This window comes from Mesoplodon mirus (assembly GCF_964341445.2).
Source record: "Mesoplodon mirus genome assembly, chromosome: 14".
Lineage (NCBI taxonomy): Eukaryota > Metazoa > Chordata > Mammalia > Artiodactyla > Ziphiidae > Mesoplodon > Mesoplodon mirus.
The window spans coordinates 44,631,217-44,656,363 of NC_138990.1; the positions used below are offsets into that span (position 1 = coordinate 44,631,217).

The window sequence follows — 25,147 nt, forward strand, 5'->3', positions numbered from 1 at the left end:
CAAGAGTCCAAAAGCAGATCCTCTCACATATAGACACAGCTATGAACATTCTTGTACATTTCTCCTAATGAATATGAGAAAAAGATTTTTTTAGTAATGAAGAAAAAGGATGGTCTTTTCAATAAATAGTGTAGGTCAACTGAACATATATATGGAAAAAATTGAAATCTAACTCCTACTTACACTCTGGAGTAAAAAAAATTCCAGGTGGACTGAAGAATCATATGTGACAAAATAAAACTGCTAGAACAATGCATCTTTTTACTTTATATTACTAATGCCACTAGCCTGGCTCAGCCCACACATAGACTACTGTGTTCCAAGAATAATTATGGGAAGAAGTATAAAAATGGTAGTTCCTGTAGGACAGCGGTTTTCAAACTTTTTGACAACAACATGCAAATATATTTAAATCAACACATACACACACCTCTAGATATATAAAAAACACGTTTCACAAAATACTTTACCACATAAGCTACGTTCTGACTTCTTTTTCTTTCTCTTTTTTTTTCTCCATTACATGCTTTAAATTCTGGCTACAGCTCACCAAAATAGTTTCAGGAACCATTAACAGGTCACAACCCATAATTTGAAAACAATGCTTTGGGAAACCAGAGAAGAAATATGACTTCGGTCTAGGATGGTATGGTAAACTCTTTGGAGAGAACTTTAAGCTAGGATTTTTGAGTAGGACTTAAAGTAGTGTAGAAGTATTTAAATATAAAGTGACTTGTCCAAGGTCACGTGTTTATAATAAATGACAAACGAAACCTGGAGTAAAACAGATTTTCCCATTCTAAGGCTAATGTTCTTTCCATTACACAAAACAGTTTTTCATTAATACACACACACACACACACATATCTGAGAAAAGTACAATATTTCTAAGTTAGTTCATCTGCACACAAATTAAGAAAGATTTTATATACATTTTACAAATATTTTAATTTACTTATTTTATAAGTAGCAATTGTGGAAGCAACTGCTTATAGAAAAGGCTGATTTGTGTTATATTAAGTTTAAACAAGAAAGTTAATTTTTATTATGCTTTTATCAAAATATTAGTTTTTCTTTCTCTCCAGAAGCTGATAAACTGTATTAATTTTACACAAAACTTTTTATTAAAAACAGTGACAAGGAGAAATCAATTCTCCCATTTAAAGAATTAATTAACCTTGAGACTTCCCTGGTGGCACAGTGGTTAAGAATCCGCCTGCTGATGCAGGGGACACGGGGTCAAGCCCTGGTCCAGGAAGAACCCACATGCCGCGGAGCAACTAAGCCTGTGTGTCACAACTACGGAGGCTGCACTCTAGAGTTCGTGAGCTACAACTACTGAGCCCGAATGCCACAACTAGTGAAGCCTGCGCGCCTAGAGTCCATGCTCCACAACAAGAGAGGCCACCACAATAAGAAGCCCGCGCACCGCAAGGAAGAGTAGCTCCCGCTCACCGCAACTAGAGAAAGCCCGCGCACAGCAACAAAGACCCAACACAGCCATAAATAAATAAACAAACAAACAAACAATTTTTTAAAAAAAATAAAGAATTAATTAATCTCAAAACTAGTTATTACCTTATTGAGTTTCTTAAATATTTTGAGGGACACCCAGAATAAATTAACAAGCTCTCTCCATTACAAAGCTTATATTTTGATAAACACTTAAGACAAAATAATTCAATTAACATTACAATATGACTAAAACACATTAAAATCTTCTATATTATCAAGAGCTCTATCCAGCTATCATAGAAATGAGTAGAAATGACTTACGGTTGCATCGTTTTTGCACAAATCGCAATTTGCAAGCTGTTCTGTAAGTTGATAGTCGTATGACATCAAAATTCTGAGCACCTGAAAAGGGGGAAATAAAAAATCTTCAACTAGATTTACCATTTAATTTCCACATGCTGGGGAAGTGACTCTATTCCATTGTGTTGGCACAGTCTATACAAAGCATGTCAACAAGGCCCTCTTTGGATAAAACACAAAGTGGGGAAGAAGGGTTAAAAATGCTTTCTGCGTGCCCACTCCATGCCAAGCACGATGCCAGCAGTTTTGCCTATATCATCCTGTCTGCCAGCCTAAGAAAACTCTGAGGGGAGGACCACTCATGACTTGAGTGAATGAACTACGTATTCCGCAAAATGAAGAAAAGTGGTATAGCAGGGAAGATCCTAGCCTAGAGTCACGAAAGCTAAATTCCAGCCCCAGTCTGACCACCAACCATAGGCCATGACCGTGGCCATGTTACATCCCTTCTTCTCAGCCTCAGTGTCCTCATCTATAAAATGAGGGAACTGGACCAGCTGATCTCTAAGTTCCCCTTCCAGGTCTGTGGCAGCCTGTGTTTTTCAAAAAAGGGACACAACAGTATTTCCAGACCAATATTTTTATGTCTCTAGTATGCTGCCCCTCCCCATCAAGAATTAAAGATTATTTCCCTCCACTTGCGCCTGAGGGACACTGTGACTGCCTCAATGAATAAAGTGTGGCAGAGGAACCCTGCCTGACTTCTGAAGATGGGCGATAAAATGTGGGACAGCTTGTCTGTGCTCGCACTCTCTCAGGATGCTTGCCCTAGGAACCCGGACACCATTGTTGTGAAGAAGCCCAAACTAGCTGATATGGAGAAACCACACAGAGACACCGATACCCAGACAAACTGAGTCTATTAGCTGAAAGTCAGTAGCAATTACCAAACATGTAAGTGAGCAAGGCAACAAATGATCCAGCCCTGAGTCTCTGAGTCTTCCAACGGAGGCCTGAGACATCATGTAGCAAAGTCAAGACATAAGCACTGGATGCTGTTCTAATTTTAGACCCCAAAAAGGTATAAACAAAATAAATGACTGTTTGGGGATAAGTAATATATAGCCATAGTAACTAGAACAAAGCCTAAATTATATGAATCTATAAATCAAATTTTGTTTTCATTTCAAAATTTGCTGTAAGTCTCCTTGAATTTTAAAGCCACTTCAGGGAACTCTGGCCTCCAGCACCATTTGCTCAAAATACTATTCTTCATTAAATGGTCTTGGTATCCTTGTGAAAAATCAAGTGACCACAGATGTATGGGTTTAATTTTTAACTTTCAATTCTATCCCACTGATTATATGTCTATTCTTATGCCAGTACCACACAATCTGGATTACTGTGGCTTTGTAGTTCTCAAATTCGGAAGTGTGAGTCTTCCAACTTTGTTCTCTTTTGAGACTGTTCTGGCTACTCTGGGTCGAATTTCCATATGAATTTGAGGATCAGTCCATCCATTTCCTCAAAAAAGCCAGTTTTTTTATGAGGACTGCAATGAGTTTGTGGATCAATTTAGGGAATACTGCCATCTTAATGATAAAGCTTCTGATCCTTTAATACAGGATATCTTTCCATTTATTTAAATTATTTAGTTTAATTAATTTAGTTTAATTTCTTTCAACAGTGTTTTGTAGTTTCCAGAGTATAAGTCTTACACTTCTTTTGTTAAATTTATTCAGTCTGATTTTCTTTTACTCATTTATTTTCTATATTACTATCTCAGCCTAAATATTTTAAATTGGCACCATTAAATATTAATTATTCAAAACCAAACCAATAATTTTAAGAAAGAATGCCAACACATGTCCAACAGCATTTAATAAATAACCCGTCATTAAATCACTGCAGGTAATTTTAATGTCTAAACATTTATTTCTATGAAATATTTTAATGAGAAACACTGATAAAACGAATGTTAACAGCCAGGAAAGGAAAGTTCCACCCCCATCTGATTAAACAGAAACATTACTAATCTGATTGATCAGACTTTTGCAAGGTATTTATTAGGTCATGTTTGCTAGTGGAAAAGTAACTACAGAAAAAACGGTAGTGCACCTGGTATAACTCACTCTCTTCAGACTCCTTCTCCAGGTGCAGAGTCAGATTTGTCACCACAAAAGATGAAATAGAGCAGATATCACCCAAGTCCAAAGCTAACGAGTTTAGGAAAATAGGAAACTCCAAATGCTTCAGACCAGTTTGCCAGAAATCTCTACACTGAAGTTTCAGGAACTAGTCAAGAATCAAGTATCACTCTGCTTTCCTTTGCCAGTCTGATCCTTGTGAAAATACATCACTCTAAATGTACTGAGGAAAATGTAGAGAGAGCAGCGGGATGTTACAGGATTCAGAAATTCTAAGAAGTCCTGGCCAGAGCATCATTTTTTAAAAATCTAATAGCAGTCCAAATCCAAAAATAATTTCTAAAAGTTAAGATATAATTAATAACCTTAGAGCTTTATTAAAATCTTATTGTACCAATATTCAACCAAACTTCCCATATGTTTCCCTTCTTCTGGAGCAGTCATCTTCCCTGATTTATATAAGCAGAATCCTCGTACAGTGCCTAAGAATAGCCTTCACTTTTTTAATACTTCCCCTATGTAAATGTCACATTAATCTCCTGATCAGAAAATATGGTAGTTTGGCAAATACAAAATAGAAAAGCCCCCAGTGAAGAAACTGAAATGACTGGAATATCACTTTGGGAATTCTGAACTAGAAATGATTACTCTTCATTATCATTCATTTCAAGAATATTTCATTAAAAGAAATACAATAAAATGTCATTTTTATACTAATGTCAGACAATGTTTCAAGCCCACCCAGAAATTACAGAGGTTTTCCCTGGTGGTGCAGAGGTTAAGAATCCTCCTGCCAATGCAGGGGACACAGGTTCGAGCCCTGGTCTGGGAAGATCCCACGTGCGGCGGAGCAACGAAGCCCGCATGCCACAACTACTGAAGTCCGCGCACCTAGAGCCCATGCTCCACAACAAGAGAAGCCACTGCAATCAGAAGCCCGTGCACCGCAACAAAGAATAGCCCCTGCTTGCGGCAACTACAGAAAGCCTGCGTGCAGCAACGAAGACCCAACGCAACCAAAAATTAATTAATTAATTATTTAAATTTAAAAAAAGAAAAGAAATGATACAGAGAGCCCTAACTAAATATCCAGGCAGAACTCTGGCCCCAGTTAGAAAGCCCAGTGAAATTCGTGAACAGACAGGGAACCAATGGGACACTGGGTACCCAAGAGGTACAGGAGAAAGATAGGGAAAGGATAAGAAAGGATTAAGCCTTCTATGCACTTTGTGGCTCTCCTTATTCAAGAGAATGGGATATGAATGTTCTATAGTATAAACAAATCCCAAGGAAAGCAAAGAGTCAAATGGAAGGGTTTTATTGTATCTGTTTGTATCAGAAGCTTATATCAAAATCTCCAGGGGAGGAAGCTGAAATCTTCATTCTTAACAAATGCCCCTAAAGAGTCTTATAATCAAGCTAGTTTTGGGAAACATAGGACTACCCAACTCAACTTAAAGGTCTAGCTCATGCACCTCTCACATTTTACCTCACACTCAACTCCAATCAGTCTGGACTACCTATAATTACCCAAACATACCAGGTCCCGTCACCTCTGGGCCTTGGTAAGTGATAGTGCCCCAGCCCTTCCTTCACCACATAATTGGGCTGACTCAGCCAAGACATCACTTCCTCCCAGATTCCTTCCTGGACCCCCCTTGCTTCCCCCGTCATGGCTCCTACTGCGCTATCATCCCTTGTTCCCACTTCCAGGAAAACAAGATCCATGAAGGCAGAGACCATTTTACTGTTGTATTATTCATTACTGTATGTCCCAAAGTAGGAATAAAACTAGCACCTAAATATTTATTGAATGAATAAATAACTGAAAACTGGGAAGTTCTGGGTTGTCTGGTATAAAATAGGCTTTTTCCCAAAAATATACAAAGTAATGTCAAAAGGATATACAACTGCAGACACCAGCAAGGAAAGGCTCCTGGAGGGAGATGATAAAAGTAGTGGGGAAGCCAATTCCTTTTCCTGTGTAAACATGTTGATGTTTTTAACTGTCTTCAGGTAGGGCAGAGCCCTCCAAACTGTGTTCCAGGAAGCCATAGGATTTGACGGAGGTGCTCAGCAGACTAACGAGAGGCATAAGGAAGTAAATGTACTTTGTTGAAAATCGAATCTAACTGGGGAGATGAGGAGGAAGGAAGGAGAAAGGGGAGGAGAGATTATAAATCTAATAAATGTAAGTACAGTAACATTTCTGAATTGTCTAAAAACTTTCACAAGCACTTCTAATTAGGAAAAAAAATTTTTTTCAAAAAAATATTAGTCTGAATAAGCAACAAATATGAACACGAATGACTTCCTCATTTTTTTCTTGGCAGTACAATTAAAAACCCTAGGGACCAAAGATGAAGCCAGAGGTCCCAGCAGAGAGGAAGGTACAGATAAAACCAAGATCACTGAAGGGTGACTCTCTCAGTGGGTAAACTAGGAAAAAAAGTTTAAAAATCCCACAAAAGGAAATGGTTGTGACACATGCCTGGCTCCACCAAGATCTGGATTTAAATTTTTGTAAATAATGGCAAACAAAGAAAGTGATAACCAAATAGGTTGGATAAAACAAAAATGGATTACACAAGATAAAAATAAAGCCTAATTTGTGGAGTTCAAAAGATAATACAAAAAAGAACATATATTTCATAAAGGAGGTACTCTAACACATTCTCATAATATTCTTGTATTACTTTGAACAAAGTTATAAATATTGATATGATCCGGGCTTCATTTTTTTTTCACATCTTTATTGGAGTATAATTGCTTTACAATGGTGTGTTAGTTTCTGCTGTATAACAAAGTGAATCAGTTATACGTATACATATGTTCCCATATCTCTTCCCTCTTGCGTCTCCCTCCCTCCCACCCTCCCTATCCCACCCCTCTAGGTGGTCACAAAGCACCGAGCTGATCTCCCTGTGCTATGCGGCTGCTTCCCACTAGCTATCGATTTTACATTTGGTAATGTATATATGTCCATGCCACTCTCTCACTTTGTCACAGCTTACCCTTCCCCCTCCCCATATCCTCAAGTCCATTCTCTAGTAGCTCTGTGTCTTTATTCCTATCTTACCCTTAGGTTCTTCATGACGTTTTTTTTTCTTAAATTCCATATATATGTGTTAGCATACGGTATTTGTCTTTCTCTATCTGACTTACTTCATTCTGTATGACAGACTCTAGGTCCATCCACCTCATTACAAATAGCTCAATTCCGTTTCTTTTTATGGCTGAGTAATATTCCATTGTATATATGTGCCACATCTTCTTTATCCATTCATCCGATGATGGACACTTAGGTTGTTTCCATCTCCTGGATACTGTAAATAGAGTTGCAGTGAACATTTTGGTACATGACTCTTTTTGAATTATGGTTTTCTCAGGGTATATGCCCAGTAGTGGGACTGCTGGGTTATATGGTAGTTCTATTTGTAGTTTTTTAAGGAACCTCCATACTGTTCTCCATAGTGGCTGTACCAATTCACATTCCCACCAGCAGTGCAGGAGTGTTCCCTTTTCTCCACACCCTCTCCAGCATTTATTGTTTCTAGATTTTTTGATGATGGCCATTCTGACTGGTGTGAGATGATATCTCATTGTAATTTTGATTTGCATTTCTCTAATGATTGATGATGTTGAGCATCCTTTCATGTGTCTGTTGGCAGTCTGTATATCTTCTTTGGAGAAATGTCTATTTAGGTCTTCTGCCCATTTTTGGATTGGGTTGTTTGTTTTTTTGTTATTGAGCTGCATAAGCTGCTTGTAAATTTTGGAGATTAATCCTTTGTCAGTTTGCAAATATTTTCTCCCATTCTGAGGGTTGTCTTTTGGTCTTGTTTATGGTTTCCTTTGCTGTGCAAAAGCTTTGCAGTTTCAGTAGGTCCCATTTGTTTATTTTTGTTTTTATTTCCATTTCTCTAGGACGTGGGTCAAAAAGGATCTTGCTGTGATTTATGTCATAGAGTGTTCTGCCTATGTTTTCCTCTAAGAGTTTGATAGTTTCTGGCCTTACATTTAGGTCTTTGATCCATTTGGGCTTCATTTTAATTGATGTTAAAATTTCTGGAGTAACCACAAAAAGAACAGAAAAAGAACATACAACTCACAACTAAGTAGAGGGAAAAAGTAGAATGGAGGGAAGCTCAATTCATCTAATAGAAGTCAAGGAAGGAGGGGAAAAAAAACAGAGAAAGGACAAAACTGAAGCACAAAATAAAACGGAAGAAAAATGAAACATATCAGTATTCATAAAAAAGGTTAAACAGAATAAAGTCTTCAGTGAAAAAGCCAAAATTGTCACAATGGTTGTTTTGGGTTTTTTTTAAAATAATCTAACTTATGCTGTTTACAAGAGATACATATATAACATAAGGATACAGGGAAAAAAATAAAGAATAAATGGATATATACTGAAAAATCTACAAACAACAAATGCTGGAGAGGGTGTGGAGAAAAGGGAATCCTCTTGCACTGTTGGTGGGAATGTAAATTGATACAGCCACTATGGAGAACACTATGGAGCTTCCTCAAAAAACACAGAACTACCATACCACTCAGCAATCCCACTACTGGGCATATACCCTGAGAAAACCATAATTCAAAAAGAGTCATGTATCACAATGTTCATTGCAGCTCTATTTACAATAGCCAGGACATGGAAACAACCTACGTGTCCATCGACAGATGAATGGATAAAGAAGATGTGGCACATATATACAATGGAATATTACTCAGCCATAAAAACAAACGAAATTGAGTTATTTGTAGTGAGGTGGATGGACCTAGAGACTGTCATACAGAGTGAAGTAAGTCAGAAAAAGAAAAACAAATACCATATGTTAACACATATATATGGAATCTAAAAAAAAAATAATAATAATAATTCTGAAGAACCTAGGCGCAGTACAGGGATAAAGATGCAGACATAGAGAATGGACTTGAGGATATGGGGAGGGGGAAGGGTAAGCTGGGACGAAGTGAGAGAGTGGCATGGACTTATATACACTACCAAACGTAAAATAGATAGCTAGTGGGAAGCAGCCGCATAGCACAGGGAGATCAGCTCGGTGCTTTGTGACCACCTAGAGGGGTGGGATAGGGAGGGTGGGAGGGAGACGCAAGAGGGAGGAGATATGGGGATATATGTATATGTATAACTGATTCACTTTGTTATACAGCAGAAACTAACACACCATTGTAAAGCAATTATACTCCAATAAAGATGTTAAAAGAATAAAAAATAAATTAAAAATAAAAAAGATACATACTGTACTAGGCATGCTAACCAAACAAAAGCTGGTATAGATATATTAATATACAACAAAACAAACTTTGAAGCAAAAAAGCATTACTGGAAAAAAAAAGTTTACCTATATAATAATAAAAGATTCAATTTCCCAGGTAGACAGAACATTTTAATATATATGCATCTAAGAACAAAAACTTCAAAACACTGACAGAACTACAGGGAGGAAATTTTAAATCCATGATCAAAGCAGAGATTTTTAACATCTTCCATGAATTAAGATCAAGCCGTCAAATCAGAAAGGCCAAAAAGACTTTAATAAAACATAATGAGCTTGATCTAGCTAATACAGAAATCATACACATTATTTTCAAGCACTCATGGAATATTTAGAAAAACATATAAATATCAACAAATACAAAGATTCTAGAACATCCCTCACTCCCTGACCCATATAAACCCATTAAGCTAAATATCTTTATTATTAAAACAGACATTTATTTACGAATTTAAAAGGATACTTCTCATTAATCTACAACAGAAATTAGAAAACAGAGATCTGATAATGAAAATAGTATATATCAGAACACATGTAATACAAAAATAGAAAATCACAGAAAAGTATATTCTTCAATGCTTACATAAGAAAGAAAAAAGTCTGAAAATAAATGGCCTACGTTAGAAAAAGAAAAATAGAACTGCCTAAAGTAGAAAGAAAAAAATAATAAACCATATAATAGCATGAAATAATGACACAGAAAACAAAGATACATAGAGAGGACCAATAAAGCCAAAGTTCCCTGAGAAGACCAATAAAAGTGACAAAATTCTGGAAAAGGAAAAATTCTGGAATCTCTGAGCATGGAGGCCTGGCATCAAGTATTTTGTACACTCATCTAGAAAGTTTTTACTTTAGCACCAGAGTTGAGAGATTATCACCTTTCCTTTTTCTTAGTAATGTTAAATCATGTAAAAATCGTAAACTATCAAATTATTTGTACGTACTTTATTCCACTCCTCCTTTAATAAATATTTATTGAATTGCTGGGGCTACCATGATAAATACATGTGATTCTTACTTTCATGGTGCTTAGAATCCAGAAGATAAAATATTAAGCAAAGAAAGAACAAACTGATTTCATCACTGTTCAAAATAGGAAATTAAAAGATACTGTCTAAAAATAGAAAGGCTTAAGAATACTACTGAAAGGCACAACAATTAAGGTAACACAAGATAAAAAACACAACCTAACTAAACTATTAAATTACTATGACCGCTTTCATGCTAAAATAGCAGAGTTGAGTAGCTATGACAGAGAACTCATCATACGGCCTGCAAATCCTAAAATATTTACTTTCTGGCTCTTTAAGAAAAAGACTGCTGACCCCAGAACTATGTATGTTAAGGAGAAATATATTATATGTCACTGTATCATCTCAAGAGAAGCAGAAAACAACTGATAAAATTCTATACTCATTCATGATTTAAAGAAAATAACAGTAATAACTCTTGGTAAATTAGGACAGAAAAGTAGATCCTTCACCTGATGAAGCGTACAAAACCTACAACAAATATCATTTTAATAGTGAAATATTACATCCATTCTCATTCAAGTCAAAAACAAGACAAGAATGCCTGCTATCCTCCCAACTCTTAAATATAATATCTGAGGTCCTAACCAGTACAGTAGGTCATGAAAAAGAGGTATAAGGATTGCAAAAATAAGAGTCAAAATGGCCTTTCTTTAAAAATAATGCAGTTCCAGGGCTTCCCTGGTGGCGCAGTGGTTGAGAGTCCGCCTGCCGATGCAGGGGACACGGGTTCGTGCCCCGGTCTGGGAAGATCCCACATGCCGCGGAGCGGTTGGGCCCGTGAGCCATGGCCGTTGAGCCTGCGCGTCCGGAGCCTGTGCTCCGCAACGGGAGAGGCCACAACAGTGAGAGGCCCACATACCGCAAAAAAATAAAATAAAATAAAAATAATAATGCAGTTCCATAGAATGTACACCACCAAGAATGAACCCTAATGTAAACCATAGACTCTGAGTGATTATGATGTGTCAGTGTAGGTCCATCAGTTGTAATGGACGTGCTACTCTGGTGTGGGTGCTAATAGTGGGGGAGACCATGCATGTGTCAGGGCAGGGGGTATATATGAGATAGCTCTGTTCCTTCCTCTTTAATTTGGCTATGAACCTAAAACTGCTCTAAAAAAATAAAGTCTTTTTAAAAAATGATGTACATGTAGTTACCTACCTAAGCAGAAGTCTAAACTAACCATTAAGACTAATGAAAGAGTGGAGAATGATCATTGGATTCAAAACTGACATACTAAAATCAACCAAACACCTAGATGATAGGGCCAAGTCATAAGGCTGGCAAATGGTGATTTCCACATCCTCAGAAAGTAACTATAACGCAGATTTGGGGTGATATTGGAAATGAGAGTGGGGCTTCCCACAGCAGATACCATTGCCACCAATGCAATTCCTCCTGTGAAGAAATAGAGGAGGCTCAAGAAGCCACACCCGCCAAACATCTCCCAGACTGTTCATATCCTTGAGTTTGTTACAGAGAATGGTAATTTATATGAAGTTTGTGTGTCAGTGATAACATTCACGAAGTAGTAAACCCAATTCTTTGCAGAATACCCAATTTCTACTTCAAATAGCTACCCCAGTCATGCTCTCTCACATGCCCATGTGAGTGCACCCCAGGTAATTCTTAGTATGAGGAATTATTATTTATTTGGTTTCCATTTTTGTCAGTTTCCCTTTTAAAATGTAAGTGGTATGAGTGAAGTCAGGGACTGTGTTTTGTTCTCCCCTATAACCCTAGCACCTAGAATGGTGCCTGGAATGTAACAGATTCTCAGTAAATCTGTTAAAAATTAAATGAAAAGATGGCCCTTTTGCTGAGTCTGGAAGGGTAGGCAGGAACAACAAGCCAGATGAAGGTGAAGGCAACCCCATAAGCAACAGCACAGGGATATGGAAAACACGATCTATCTTGGGGAAAGCCAGTTCAGAATTGCTGGGAAATGACACACAAGGCATGTGATGGAAACTGGGAACCAAGAAAAAGAGTCCAGAAGAGCCTCGTCTGGCACACTGCGGAGCTTGGGCTTTCTCAGGACCGTGATGACGAGCCCTGAAGGGATTTAAGAAGGAAGTAACCTAGAATAAATCTGGGTTCAATCTGGCAGCATCAGAGATCACTGATTTGAGAGTGTCAAGACTGAAGGAAAGGATCAGAAACCAATTGTTTTAGTTTAGAAAAGTAACAAGGATAAAAATATTAATAATAAACACAGCTTAATGCCACTGAACTGCATATTTATAAATGGTTAAAATAAATATGATTTGTGTATATTTTACCACAATAAAAATAAAGAGGAATAAAAAAAAAACACAGCTAACCACATTAAATACCTACTTCTCTGGGAAAAGAATGTGCTAAGTGCTTTAGTCATATTATCTCATTTAATCTTCATGATAGTTCTATGAAGTAGGTACAATTCCCATTTTATGGATGAAGAAACTGTAGCACAGAGAGAGAAGGTAACTTGCCCAAGGTTACAAAGCCAGGAAGTGAGGGAGCCTAGATCCAAACCCAGGCAGTCTGACTGCAGAGCCTGGATTCAACACCATCATGGTCTGAGGAACAGACAGATTCAAGACTCACTTTTGAGGGAACACTCAGCTGCACTTTGCCATTTCCTTGGAGGTGAAAGGTGAGGTGGAGAGAAGTGACTCCAAGCTGTCTGGCTTCGAAGACTAGCAGTTAGCGACTCAGAGCTACAAAAGTCCTTAAAGGTCACCCAGACCGACTGCCTAACCAATGCCAAAAATTTCTTTTCCTCCTTTAACAAACAGTTATCTAGGCTATGCCTGGCAGGACAACGTAGGTCTGAGTTGAGTCAAACTCTGCCTCCCATTACTAAGACTCTAAAGACTTAAAATAGCTTGATAGTTGGAAGGGTCTTCTGAGACTTGATCTGCTGATTTTCACTCTGTGGTAGGTAGAATTCTAGAATTCTGCAACTACCTCAGGGGCCACCTCAAGCCAACTCCTACTTCCACCCCTGGCTTCAGCCAAGCAGGACGAATTTTATGACACTCGTGTTGAAGGTCCTTGTAAGGAGCACAGTGCTTTTAAAAGGTTTCACAATCATTGGTACAGACTAATAACCTTATTTCCTGGCTAAGGAATTTGAGGTCCACCAAGTATGAACGCACTGGTCAAGGTCACTTGGTCAAGGTCACACAGACAAGCAATCGCAAAACAAAACAATCCTTCAAATACTGGGAATTGCCCTTCTCTTCCTGGCCATCTTTTTCTTTGTTTGAGTTTCATATAAGAAACATACAAGAATATAGGAATATATGAGAATAAGTAAGAATACATCAATATAAGAATTTTTTAACAGAAAATTTCAAAGGGTATATAGTAAAGTACTATACCAAAGTACACATTCCTGCTTTTACTTTTTCCTACAGCTCTAAGTGTTTCCTAACACTTAGTCCTCCTATCTTCTGAATCTTTATCTAGTGTAAGGTAGTTTACACAATATAATGTATTAATTATTTATCACCACCTGCAATCTCATGGTAACAATGGAGTTACAGCAAGAAGTCTAAATTGACTGGCATGCCTTAAACTCACAGATATTTTAGGTAACATTTCTGCCTTTTTATTTATGACCTTGAAGAAAGCAATTCAAGTCAATTCAATTAAAATATATGCCCTGGCTTGGTGTCCTCCAACTGCACGATTCTTTTTTTTTTTTTTTTTTTGCACGATTCTTTAACTCCCATTCTTCCCTTTCTAAAGCTTATAACATAAAACTTCTGATTAATGCTATGACTTGATCGGGAATAAAAAAAAAAACCATTCCCACACATACAAACAGGATTCCAGAAGCACTCAAGACTCACGCATTTCTATGAACAGCTGCCTCTTCTCTGCCATGGTCTTCCGCTTGTTCCCACTTTCCTCAATCATCCTAGAGACAAAGAAGGATACAATAAACCAACGTGTAATTTGACAATTCCACCAAGTGCTTATCAGTCTGTTGTGAAGAGGTACAGGAAACCAAGCTGTGTATGCACACATTAAAAGGATATCAGTAAAAATAAAGTAGAAGCCCGATACAGAAAAAAACAAACTGTTGTCCCTTTATTCGATAGCTTCTAAAATATTATAAAGTCAATACTTAAATGAGCTCATACACTTGCTTCCTGTGCTGAAAATATGGGGCCATGTCTTATTTCTAACTTTATTTTCTCTGCAGAGTCCTGGATTAGTTGAGACATTTTCCCCATATTCCTACTGCTTTACATAGATAAACATGTTACTAAAGATAATTTAGATAATAATTATAATGAAAGGCTATAATAAAGAACATCAGGATAATTCGCTTATACATAAAAGGTATAAATAGAATCTTTTATTTTTATATTAAAAAGTATTAAACAAAAAAGGTATTCATCCACAAACTCAAAGAACTCCTAAATGTAAGTTTTTAATCACATGACTTTGGCTATGCCAGTCACTCTGTTTAAGAAAAAACTCTTTCCATGCATTATCTCATTTAATCCTCCCAACAACTCTGGGTGCTGGCATTATTATTATTATCCCCATTTTACAGATTAGGAAACAGATGCCTAGAAAAGAACACTAACTTGCTCAAGGACACACAACTCAGAAGCGGTAGACTAGAATCCCAACCCTTTCATTAAACTTCTTTCATAATTTTTGCCTCTAGATGCATATTTTCAAATCCCTATGCTTAAAAAGCTAGAACACAATAGCCCATTGCATGGACCCTACTGATGCAAAATCTGTGACATCTCAGCCAAACTTCGCCTTACTCTATGAAGAAAAAAATATCTAGACAAATAGCATAAGCTAAATATCCCTAAGAAGATTAAACTGCTGTAAATCATGGAGTGATTTACATAACACTGTCAAATATGTTAGAATCACGAATTAAATGGTAACTACACAAATTACGTATCTATTAAAGCAAAGTGCCTGCTGAAAGTTTAGTTATAAATATATCCTAAAGAAAATTTAAAATGTAAATATATTCCTTACCATTCTGCAATTAATATTTTGATCATTAAAACTATCCTTTTCCAGGCTTCCCTGGTGGCGCAGTGGTTGAGAGTCTGCCTGCCGATGCAGGGGACACGGGTTCATGCCCGGGTCCGGGAGGATCGCACATGCAGCGGAGCGGCTGGGCCCGTGAGCCATGACCATTGAGCCTGCGCGTCCGGAGCCTGTGCTCCCCAACGGGAGAGGCCACAACAGTGAGAGGCCCGAGTACCGCAAAACAAACAAACAAACAAACAAAAAAAACTATCCCTTTCCTAGATCACTGAAATGTTACCAAATAGGCTTCAATGTACATGATGGTTACCTAACAATTTGCCCCCAAGAGGAAACAGTTTTAAATAGAAAGAAAGTAAGCCAAAGAAAAAGCAACCAGAAACAGCAAACATCTAATGAAATCTAGGTCCTACAGAAAAAAACAAGAGTTGGTACCAAGAGCCTATAATTACAATGAAACAAAGATATTCAAAAGCCTCCTCCCTGTCCCCAGACTTGGTCTCCCACTGGGTAATACAAATTTTAAATGCTAAACACGGATTAAAACAGAGAATCATAATGTCCTTTATAATACATATCATTTATTATATACTTCTTCCACTTTTGCTATTTCTTTAAATCACTTTTTCTCAAAGTAGAATTATGAATTCCTGGAGATCCCTAAGTTCTTCATTACAGTTTTTTAATTTTGTCTTTATTTCCAGATTAATCTTTTTAAAAATTAATATAAACATATTTTAGATCATCTGGATGACCACGAAACTGCAAGTACTGCCGATGCCACTTCAGAGCCCACATCTGCATGTGGTGATTACTGTGGAACTGGAAGCAAGAGAACACGTAAAGCAGGCGTCAGCAAGCTAGAGAAACTATAGTACCTGGACCAGATCTGGTCTGCCACCTGTTTTTGCAAATAAAGTTTTACTGGAACACAGCCAAACCTATTCATTTATGTATTGTCTAAGGATGCTCTCATGCTACAATGGCAGAGTCGAGTGTTTTCAACAGAGAGCATCTGGCATGCAACGTCTAAAATGATTACCATCTGGTCCTTTAAGTAAAAGCATGCCAACCCAACCTAAAGCAATAGTAATTAATATTGCATTACTACACGTCTGGCTTTCCCATGGTGCCTGATAAGAAATCCTTTATTAGCTACTTTCTTCTCTGTCTTACTTCTCCACTCTTCTACCAGTATTTCCTAGGATCTAAAAAAAAAAATTTTTTTTTTTTAATTTGCACTTGAGTCCTTATAGAGCGTTTGCTTCTAGGGTAACCCAAAGTAAGACAGATTTGATCCTTTAAAACAGACCTTCAAGATGAATTCTGTAAGTGGATCACTCGCCAACAGATGACAAGGATCCCAGTGCTGGTAGTAAGCAGCTTGGTGAGAACCCCTGGTGTGCTGCTGCATGGATAGTACTAAGACTCATGAAGTGGTGGAGCTAGTAAGGGACACAGATAGAAGAAGATAATTGGCTTATGCAATAGCTTTAGCATTTGAGAGATAGGAGAACTGGGAATTTTAAAGACAATTAAATGGTTGAGCTTTTGTTAAGTAGGATGGATGCACAGAAGAAAGAAAATGTCAAGGCTTAAATCAGCCAAGTACCAGCTCAGAGCATGCTATGAGAGCCAGAGACCTCCATGGCAGCACTTTTTAAGGAACCCTCAGCTCCCACAACTTGAGAGCAGATTGTGCTAAAAATCAGGCTCAAATTCTGTTTACGAAAGTAGGCAGCTTAACAAAGAAGACTGAATTCATAGTCCAGCCAAGATTCCCCTGAACCCTATAGGCCTGAAGAAGTGGCTCTCTGCTCTTGCTACAAGGGCAGTCTCCTCTGCCTAAAGAGTATGCAAAGTTCTCATCTGAGATGCATGCCTAGAAAGATGCTGACCCTCCTCAGGATCTGTTTCTACCTCCCTCACTGCTTCTACGCTAATAACTAGGGTCAAGTCTTACATCATCAGAAAGGGAAGGTACTGTCCCTGCTTTGGATGGAAAAGGGCTGATTCATCAAAACAGCTGCTGGACCTGACGATATGCGCCAACAGGAACTGGAAGAACATACTTGGGAATGGACCTTGAGAGTGCTGAACTCGAGCCAAGTATAAAGTAAGACAGTTTGTTGAAATGGCGGTACTCATCCCATGACCCAGGATTTAATGTTCTGAAAAGGACACCTCGTGCCAGTCCTAATATGCCACTAGACTGGCTCATTTAAGCTGGGCATGCGGGTTTTGGTGGCCTAGAGAAAATGAACTGGAGATGCTGGAACTGCAGAGCAAGTATTAAGGAAACAGTTAATAGGGTGCTCCCCTTCCCCGTATCTCCTGGCCTTTACTGAATCCTTCTATACTGATTGACAGCATCTGCATTTTCTGTTTGTTTGTGTGTTTGTTTGTTTAAACAGAGAAACCAGGCTTTCTCTGACCTCTGAAGTCCATTTCGTTCCTTGCATGACAGGCCTGAAATGCTATAAATTTACCACTCCCTAGAACAGTCTTAATCAATGATTGATTTAGTTGGTATATACTCTACCTACCTTGCCCCTTAAAAGGGTATAAATCTGAGGACATATTTTACACAGGCTCCTAGAGTTCCCCAGTGGGAATAAGCTTCTGTCACCCACAGTGGTAACTTGCTTGATAACAAAACCTTTATCTGCTAACTTCCCTTCCCTGTCTCACCTCCCGGTCCCCTGCTGATATTTGCAGCGATAACCTCCAAAACAAAATACTTGCACGCAAATCCTTGTCTAAGAGTCAGATTTCATAAAATCCAAATGTATTGGGTACACATAAATTAACATTACTATAAATGATTTCCCCAGGCCTTAGCATGACTCCATCCCAGTGCTCCATGGATACTAATACCTCCATCTTTGTAATTATGATTTTTTTTTTTTTTGCGGTACTCGGGCCTCTCACTGCCGTGGCCTCTCCCGTTGCGGAGCGCAGGCTCCGGACACACAGGCTCAGCGGCCATGGCTCACAGGTCCAGCCGCTCCGCGGCATGTGGGATCTTCCCGGACCGGGGCACGAACCCGTGTCCCCTGCATCGGCAGGCGGACTTTCAACCACTGCTCCACCAGGGAAGCCCTGTAATTATGATTTTAACAGTCCACACTCAACAAAGATCTAACCCTACCACCACACCTGATTACGTCCTTGTCTTCCTGATATAACTTTAAAGATCAACAGTTACATGAATGTAAACACATCTCTCTTCTTCCTTCCACTTGGACTCCTGGCACTTTGCCTTTTCTGAGCCTCATAATCTAGAAGTAACCAACACCTCCTTATCATTCACTTCACATACTAACTCTGATTTCAAACACTGCCATTTCCTTCCTCATAATCACTCTCACATCCACCCTTTTTTCCCATTTCAACTGCCAAAAATCTTTGTCCACATGAATGCACAAATAAAATTCTCTGACGCGGTGATCTCAGGACTCTACAACCCCTCCTTCCTGTGGTTCATCCTGTGAAATCTACTAGGTACATTTATTCAAGCGTGTTTGATCTTCACAGGATCCTGATCACCCTACTTAGGGGCTTCATTCCACCCCATTAAAAAAAATCAGGGCTTCCCTGGTGGAGCAGTGGTTGAGAGTCCGCCTGCTGATGCAGCGGACGCGGGTTCGTGCCCCGGTCTGGGAAGATCCCACATGCCGTGAAGTGGCTGGGTCCGTGAGCCATGGCCGCTGAGCCTGCATGTCCGGAGCCTGTGCTCCGCAACGGGAGAGGCCACAGCAGTGAGAGGCACCGCATACAGCAAAAAAAAAAAAAAAAAAAAAAAAAAAAAAATCAGAACACAAAGTGAAATAAGCCAGACAGAGAAAAGACAAATACTATGTAATCTCACTCATATGTGGAATCTAATAATACCAAAAAAAGTCAAACTCATCATAGAAGCACAGTAGATTGGTAGCTGCCAGGGGCTGGGGGGTGGGAGAAACGGGGAAATACAAAGCATACAAACTTTCAGTTACAACATGAATAAATCCTGGGGATCAAATGCACAGCATGGTGACTGTAGTTGATAATACTCTACTGTATATTTGAAATTTGCTAAGAGAGTAGATCTTAAACCACCACCACCACACACAAAAAAGAATGAGCTAATTAACTTAATTGCAGTAATCACTGCACAATGTATACATTTATCAAATTATGTTGTACACTTTAAACATATACAATTTTATTTGTCATTATAGCTCAAAAAAGCTGGGGGAAAACTTTAACAATATATTTGAACACCTTTCCATGTCACTGAATACTCTTCAAAACCACAATTTTGAATGACAGAATGGAATTTTATCACGATCATTCATCCAAGCCTTGACTGTTGACAATTATTTCCAACTATCTACTACTGTGAACAATGCAACAATAAACATCTTTAAAGTAAAATTTAAAAAACGAAGAAGAACCAGAGTACAGCTTTAGTCTACAAAATGAAAGAAGACGAGAGTCCTAGCTATGAGAATGTAAGCAGTTTCTTCCATCTGAAAGGAGCTGAAACTGTTAGGTTCCTAGAAAAGATTATTTAATGACCTAAGCCCAAGGCCAAACTGAAAAAATGCACGATCCATGAAAGGAAAAATTGATAAGCTGCAACTTATCAAAATTAACTGCTCTGCAAAAGATACTATGAACAGAATGAAAAGACAAGCCCCAGAGTGAAAGAAATATTTTCAAAACACATATCTGATGAAGAACTTGTATTCAAATTATGAAACGAACTCTTAAAACTCAACAATAAGAAAACAGCCCAATTTTAAAATGATCAGGGCTTCCCTGGTGGTGCAGTGGTTAAGAATCTGTCTGCCAATGCAGGGGACACGGGTTTGAGCCCTGGTGCGGGAAGATCCCACATGCCGCGGAGCAACTAAGCCAGAGCGCCACAACTATTGAGACTGTGCTCTAGAGCCCGCGAGCCACAACTACTCAGCCTGAGTGCCACAACTACTGAAGCCCACGCACCTAGAGCCCGTGCTCCGCAACAAGAGAAGCCACCACAATGAGAAGCCCGTGCACCCCAACGAAGAGTAGCCCCCGCTAGCCGCAACTAGAGAAAACCCGTGCGCAGCAACGAAGAGTCAACTCAGCTAAAAAATAAATAAAATAAATAAATTTAATGATCAAAAGATCTGAACAGATACCTTACCAAAGAAATTATACGGATGGTAAGCATATGAAAAGAGGTTCAACTGCATTTGTTATTAGGAAATTACAAAGTAAAACAACAAGATACCACTATACACCTATTAGAATGGCTAAAATCCAAAAAAACTGTCAATAGCAAATGATGACAAGAATGTAGAGCAACAGGAACTCTCACCCACTGCTAGTGGGAATGCACAGACAGCCTGGCTGGAAAACGGTTCTGCAATCTCTTACAAAACTAATCATAGTCCTACCATACAATTCAGTAATTGCACTAGGTATTTAACCAACTAAGTGGAAAATGTATATTCACACAAAACTTGCACCCAAATGTTTATATCAGCTTTATTCACAACTGCCAAATACTGAAAGCAACCAAGATGCCCTTCAATAGGTGAATAGATAAACAAACTACTACTTTCATAAATGGAATATTGTTCAGCAGTAATAAATAAGCTATCAAGCCATGAAAAAACTTGAAGCTTAAATGCGTATTGCTAAGTGAAAAAAGCCGGTCTGAAAAGGCTACACACTATATGATTCCAATTTTATGACCTTCTAGAAAAAACAAAACAATACAAATGGTAAAATGATCAGTGGTTGCCAGAGATTTGGGAAGAAGGGAAGAGGAATGAATAGGTGAGGCACAGGGGAATTTTTAGGGTGATAAAACTTCCGTATGATACTGTAATGGTGGACACTGACACTATACATTTGTGAAAACCAAAAGAAAATTACAACACAGAGTGAACCTTAATGTATGTAAAAAAAAATTTTTTTTAATCCTTTAGGAAGTCAGAGAACCCCAGAGTGAAATGGAGAATTAACAAAACAATCTAACTGTATTACAAATATATGAAACAACCTCACTGAACAGGGTGGGGGGAAAGTATAGTAACCTAAGTAACTCTGGAAGTGAACAGAGTCTGTTAAAACTAAAGGCAAAATAAAATATATATAAGTACTGTACTCTGGTTTCCCACAGGTTATGGGCCAAGAACTCTAATACTGCTATGCATGTATGCATAACTGAACAATTAAGTAAACAGATGGCAGATGGTGAAGTGTGAGGTTACAGATAAGCAAGGTGAGAAGCTATAATGATCCAGGTGGTAATGGAATGGATTACAATTGGAGACATCAGTATACATTCATGGTTAACTCAATATAGATATATGGATAGTTACATATAAAAGCATTTGTAGGTATGTGTATATGCATTAGTATACACATATACATGTCCTTGCTCTGTCAACTGAGAGGGCCTAGAAACAAAAGTATCCCAAAGCAATCAGCACATTTAGTGGCCAAATTTTTGTTTATAATACCATTCTTCAATAAAAGGAACTAGGGCTCCTCCGAGAAAAGCCTGAGGCAAGAAATATACACAATGAGCCTGGATCATCTTGTAGTATAGAAAGTAAAGAAGTCCTGGGAGGAAAAAAACCATATGATAGGGGTATATCAAAGGGACACAGAGGCTAATTGAAAGAGCTCCCAATGGCCAAAGTTGGAAAAATTTCAGCAACAAAAGAAAGTAGTATTAAATATCCTTAAGTTGATACTGATACATGAGAATGAAGAATCGACAAATATCCTGTACAGAAAAATTCCAAATAATTTACATGGAGACTCTGCCCTCAAGAAGGTGGAACATAACTCCTCCCTCCTTAAGTGTGAGCTGCACACAGTGACTTCCTTCCAAAGAGGTGAAGGGGGAGGGGGAAATAACTTGACAGTGGAGAGACCTGATAAACACTACCTCAGCTAGGTGATCAAGTACAACAACGGTGATAAATTTTGTTGACAGCATGGACCCTTGACACGATGTGATGAAAATGGCATTTTACCTCTGTGGTCTTCCTCCCCAAAACCCATAAACCCAGTCTAATCATGAGGAAAACATCAGGCAAATCTCAATTGAGGGAAAATTTACAAAATACCTGACCAATACTCCTCAAAAGTGTCAAGTTTCATCAAAAACTTGACCAGAAAAAGCCAAGAAACTGACAAACCCAACAGAAGTCTAAGGAGATGACAATTAAATGTAATGTGGTATCCTAGATGGGATTCTGGAACAGAAAAAGGCCATTAGGTAAACACTGAAGGAAATCTGAAGAAAGTATGGATTTTAGTTAATAATAATGTATCATCACTGGTTCATTAACTGCAAGAAATGAACCATACTAATGTAAGATGCTAATAACAGAGGGAACAGGGTGTAGGATACATATAGAAACTATTATTGTTCAATTTTTCAGTAAATCTAAAACTGTTCTAAAAAAGTAAAGTTCACTTTTTTAAAGACAGTACAATTACGTATTTCTTCTCCTTTATTCTCAGAACTGACTTAAAAAACAATTGCTTTTTAATACAATATAGATAAAACAATACCTATAAAATTGTATTGTTGGGCCTGTAACATACAGAATTCTTTAATAAGACATAATCTTAAATGTCTCTGTACCTAACCACAGTGCTTTAAAATAAGCAAAAACTGATAGAACTGAAAGGAGAAAGAGACAAATCCACTTACACTTGGAGACTTCAACACTCTTCTATGATCAATACACGTAGAAAGTCAAGATGAATATGGAAGGACTCAACTTCACCATCAGCCAACTAGATCTAATTGACATTTGTGGAACAACCCACCCAATATTGACAAAATACAAATTCTTTACAAGTGCACATAAAACATGCATCACTAAATTCAGAAAAGCAAAGTCCTCTGGAGATGGTAGAAGAATAATGTGACTGCAGAGGAATACCAACTCTATTAGCTATGATTTATTTATTAGGCTGGGTTCTGGGTACAATGTATTATTCTTTATGCTTTATATGCCCTATTTCATAATAAAATTTTAAGTCATTAGAGTATATTCTCTGGTAAACCTTTCCTTTAGTGGTCTGGAGAGTTAAAGAGGCAGGTCTCCATACATTTTATTATTAAAATGGACTACACCAAAAACCATAACCTCTGAACTTTTATCGAAATATACAGAAACGCTCACAAACTCCATAATTTGGTACAATATTTATTATTTCAAAGCCTCAGCAATGTCTCTACAAGTATCCCGAGAGTATTTGCTAACAAAGGATGGATTTTTAGTTTGTCACCAAACTAAAATTGTTATTTTTGTCTATGTATTATTTCAGCCAGTTTTACTAAAACAGGAAGAAGAAAAGTTTATGGCTTTTTGTCTTTTACTCCTGAAGTAAGAAATCTCCAAAGAAACTTCCAAAAATATATCATTAAGTTAATAAAAATTTAAGACATTAATCAGGGACCTCTCTGGTAGTCCAGTGGTAAAGAATCCACCTTCCAATGCAGGGGGCGTGGGTTTGATCCCTGGTCGGGGAACTAAGATCCCACATGCCACGGGGAAACTAAGCCCGTGCGCCTCACCTAGAGCCCGCGTGCCGCAAACTACAGAGCCCACATGCTCTGGAGCCCGCGTGCCACAACTAGAGAGAAACCCTTGAGCCACAACTACAGAGAAATCTGCACGCCACAACGAAGAGCCCGCATGCCGCAACCAAGACCCGACGCAGGCAAAAAAAAAAAAAAAGATATTAATTAGCACACAGCTATAATCATCACTGAAAAAAGCTCAGTAAGTTTGTCTTCATATTCGGAATACTTCGTTTTAAAATATCTCAACTGACCATATTAGCCTCATACTATCATTTAGCAAATACCTTAAGGCACAATACACTCAATGGTATATATAAACCCATACATCAAATAGTATTTTTAACAATGTTAAGGGGTTTTTTTAGTGATTCTCCTTTTCAATCTGCTTAGACCATTATTGTTTTGTACTTTGCATTTCACTGAAAACAAGCTCATAATATAAATAGAAGTACCAGCTCCGCTTGTTTCCTGCTGTTCATGTGTCCTTGCATTAGCACTTCAGTCTTCAGTTGAATCTGAAACTTCAATCCGCAGATTCTTTGCAGGAATCTTTTTAAGCCCTTTGTCTATTCATTCAGCAAGCTTCATTTCATGCAAATCAGATAATATAATCTGAAAGACCCCTAAACCAGGTAGAGGTTAACTGTAATATGTCCAAATAGAATGTAAGCAAACAAATAAGGAGGCTCACACTGTCGGCCCCTCCAGGTTGTGGTGTGCCCATGATCCTCCCTTCAGGTTACCTCACTTTCCGTACCTGATGTATATCATCAGACATACAGACGGAGTAAAGTGACAAACTATGATTTAAATATTAGTAAAGTTAATTGCCCATTTTTTTCTTGTTATACCCTGCCTAGAAGATCATTTTGCACGCCTCCCACTTTGGAAACCATTACTCTTAAAAAAAACTAGAATGAAAAGATGAGACTGTGCTAGGCTTGAGGAGCAAATAAGGAATGTGAATGGCAGAATCAGATGAGGAAATTTAGAGCCTAAGTGGTTAGTTAATTTGGCCTAACATTCCAAAGCTAGTAATTCGTGGAGTAGGCAACCAATCTGACAATAAAGCCTATTCTCTTTCCACTGTGCCACATCACCCCCTCCAAGGCAAACACGAGGACTCCAGGACTGAGGAAAGAATACAGGTCCCCAAGCCCTGGTGCTGCACAGACCTTAGGTCACAGTTAAACAGGGTCAGGAGGATAGTGCAGCAAAACGTCTGGACCCTCATTAGCCCTGTCAGGGAAGCAATGTGTTCCAGAGCTAGACTAAGTCTGCAGGTAT

The 25,147-nt window shown here is 38.2% G+C and overlaps 1 protein-coding gene across 11 annotated transcripts in view; it reads right to left on the minus strand.

Annotated features, from left to right (window-relative positions):
* DTNB (dystrobrevin beta) overlaps positions 1–25,147 on the minus strand; it is a 280,538-nt gene that overhangs the window by 214,567 nt on the left and 40,824 nt on the right. For all 11 annotated transcript variants that reach the window (XM_082642340.1, XM_082642339.1, XM_082642333.1 and 8 more), the window contains 2 exons: positions 14,091–14,158; positions 1,777–1,857 (listed from right to left, as the gene is read on the minus strand). In XM_082642340.1, coding sequence (XP_082498466.1) covers positions 1,777–1,857; positions 14,091–14,158 — 149 coding nt within the window. The remainder of the gene's footprint in view (positions 1–1,776; positions 1,858–14,090; positions 14,159–25,147) is intronic.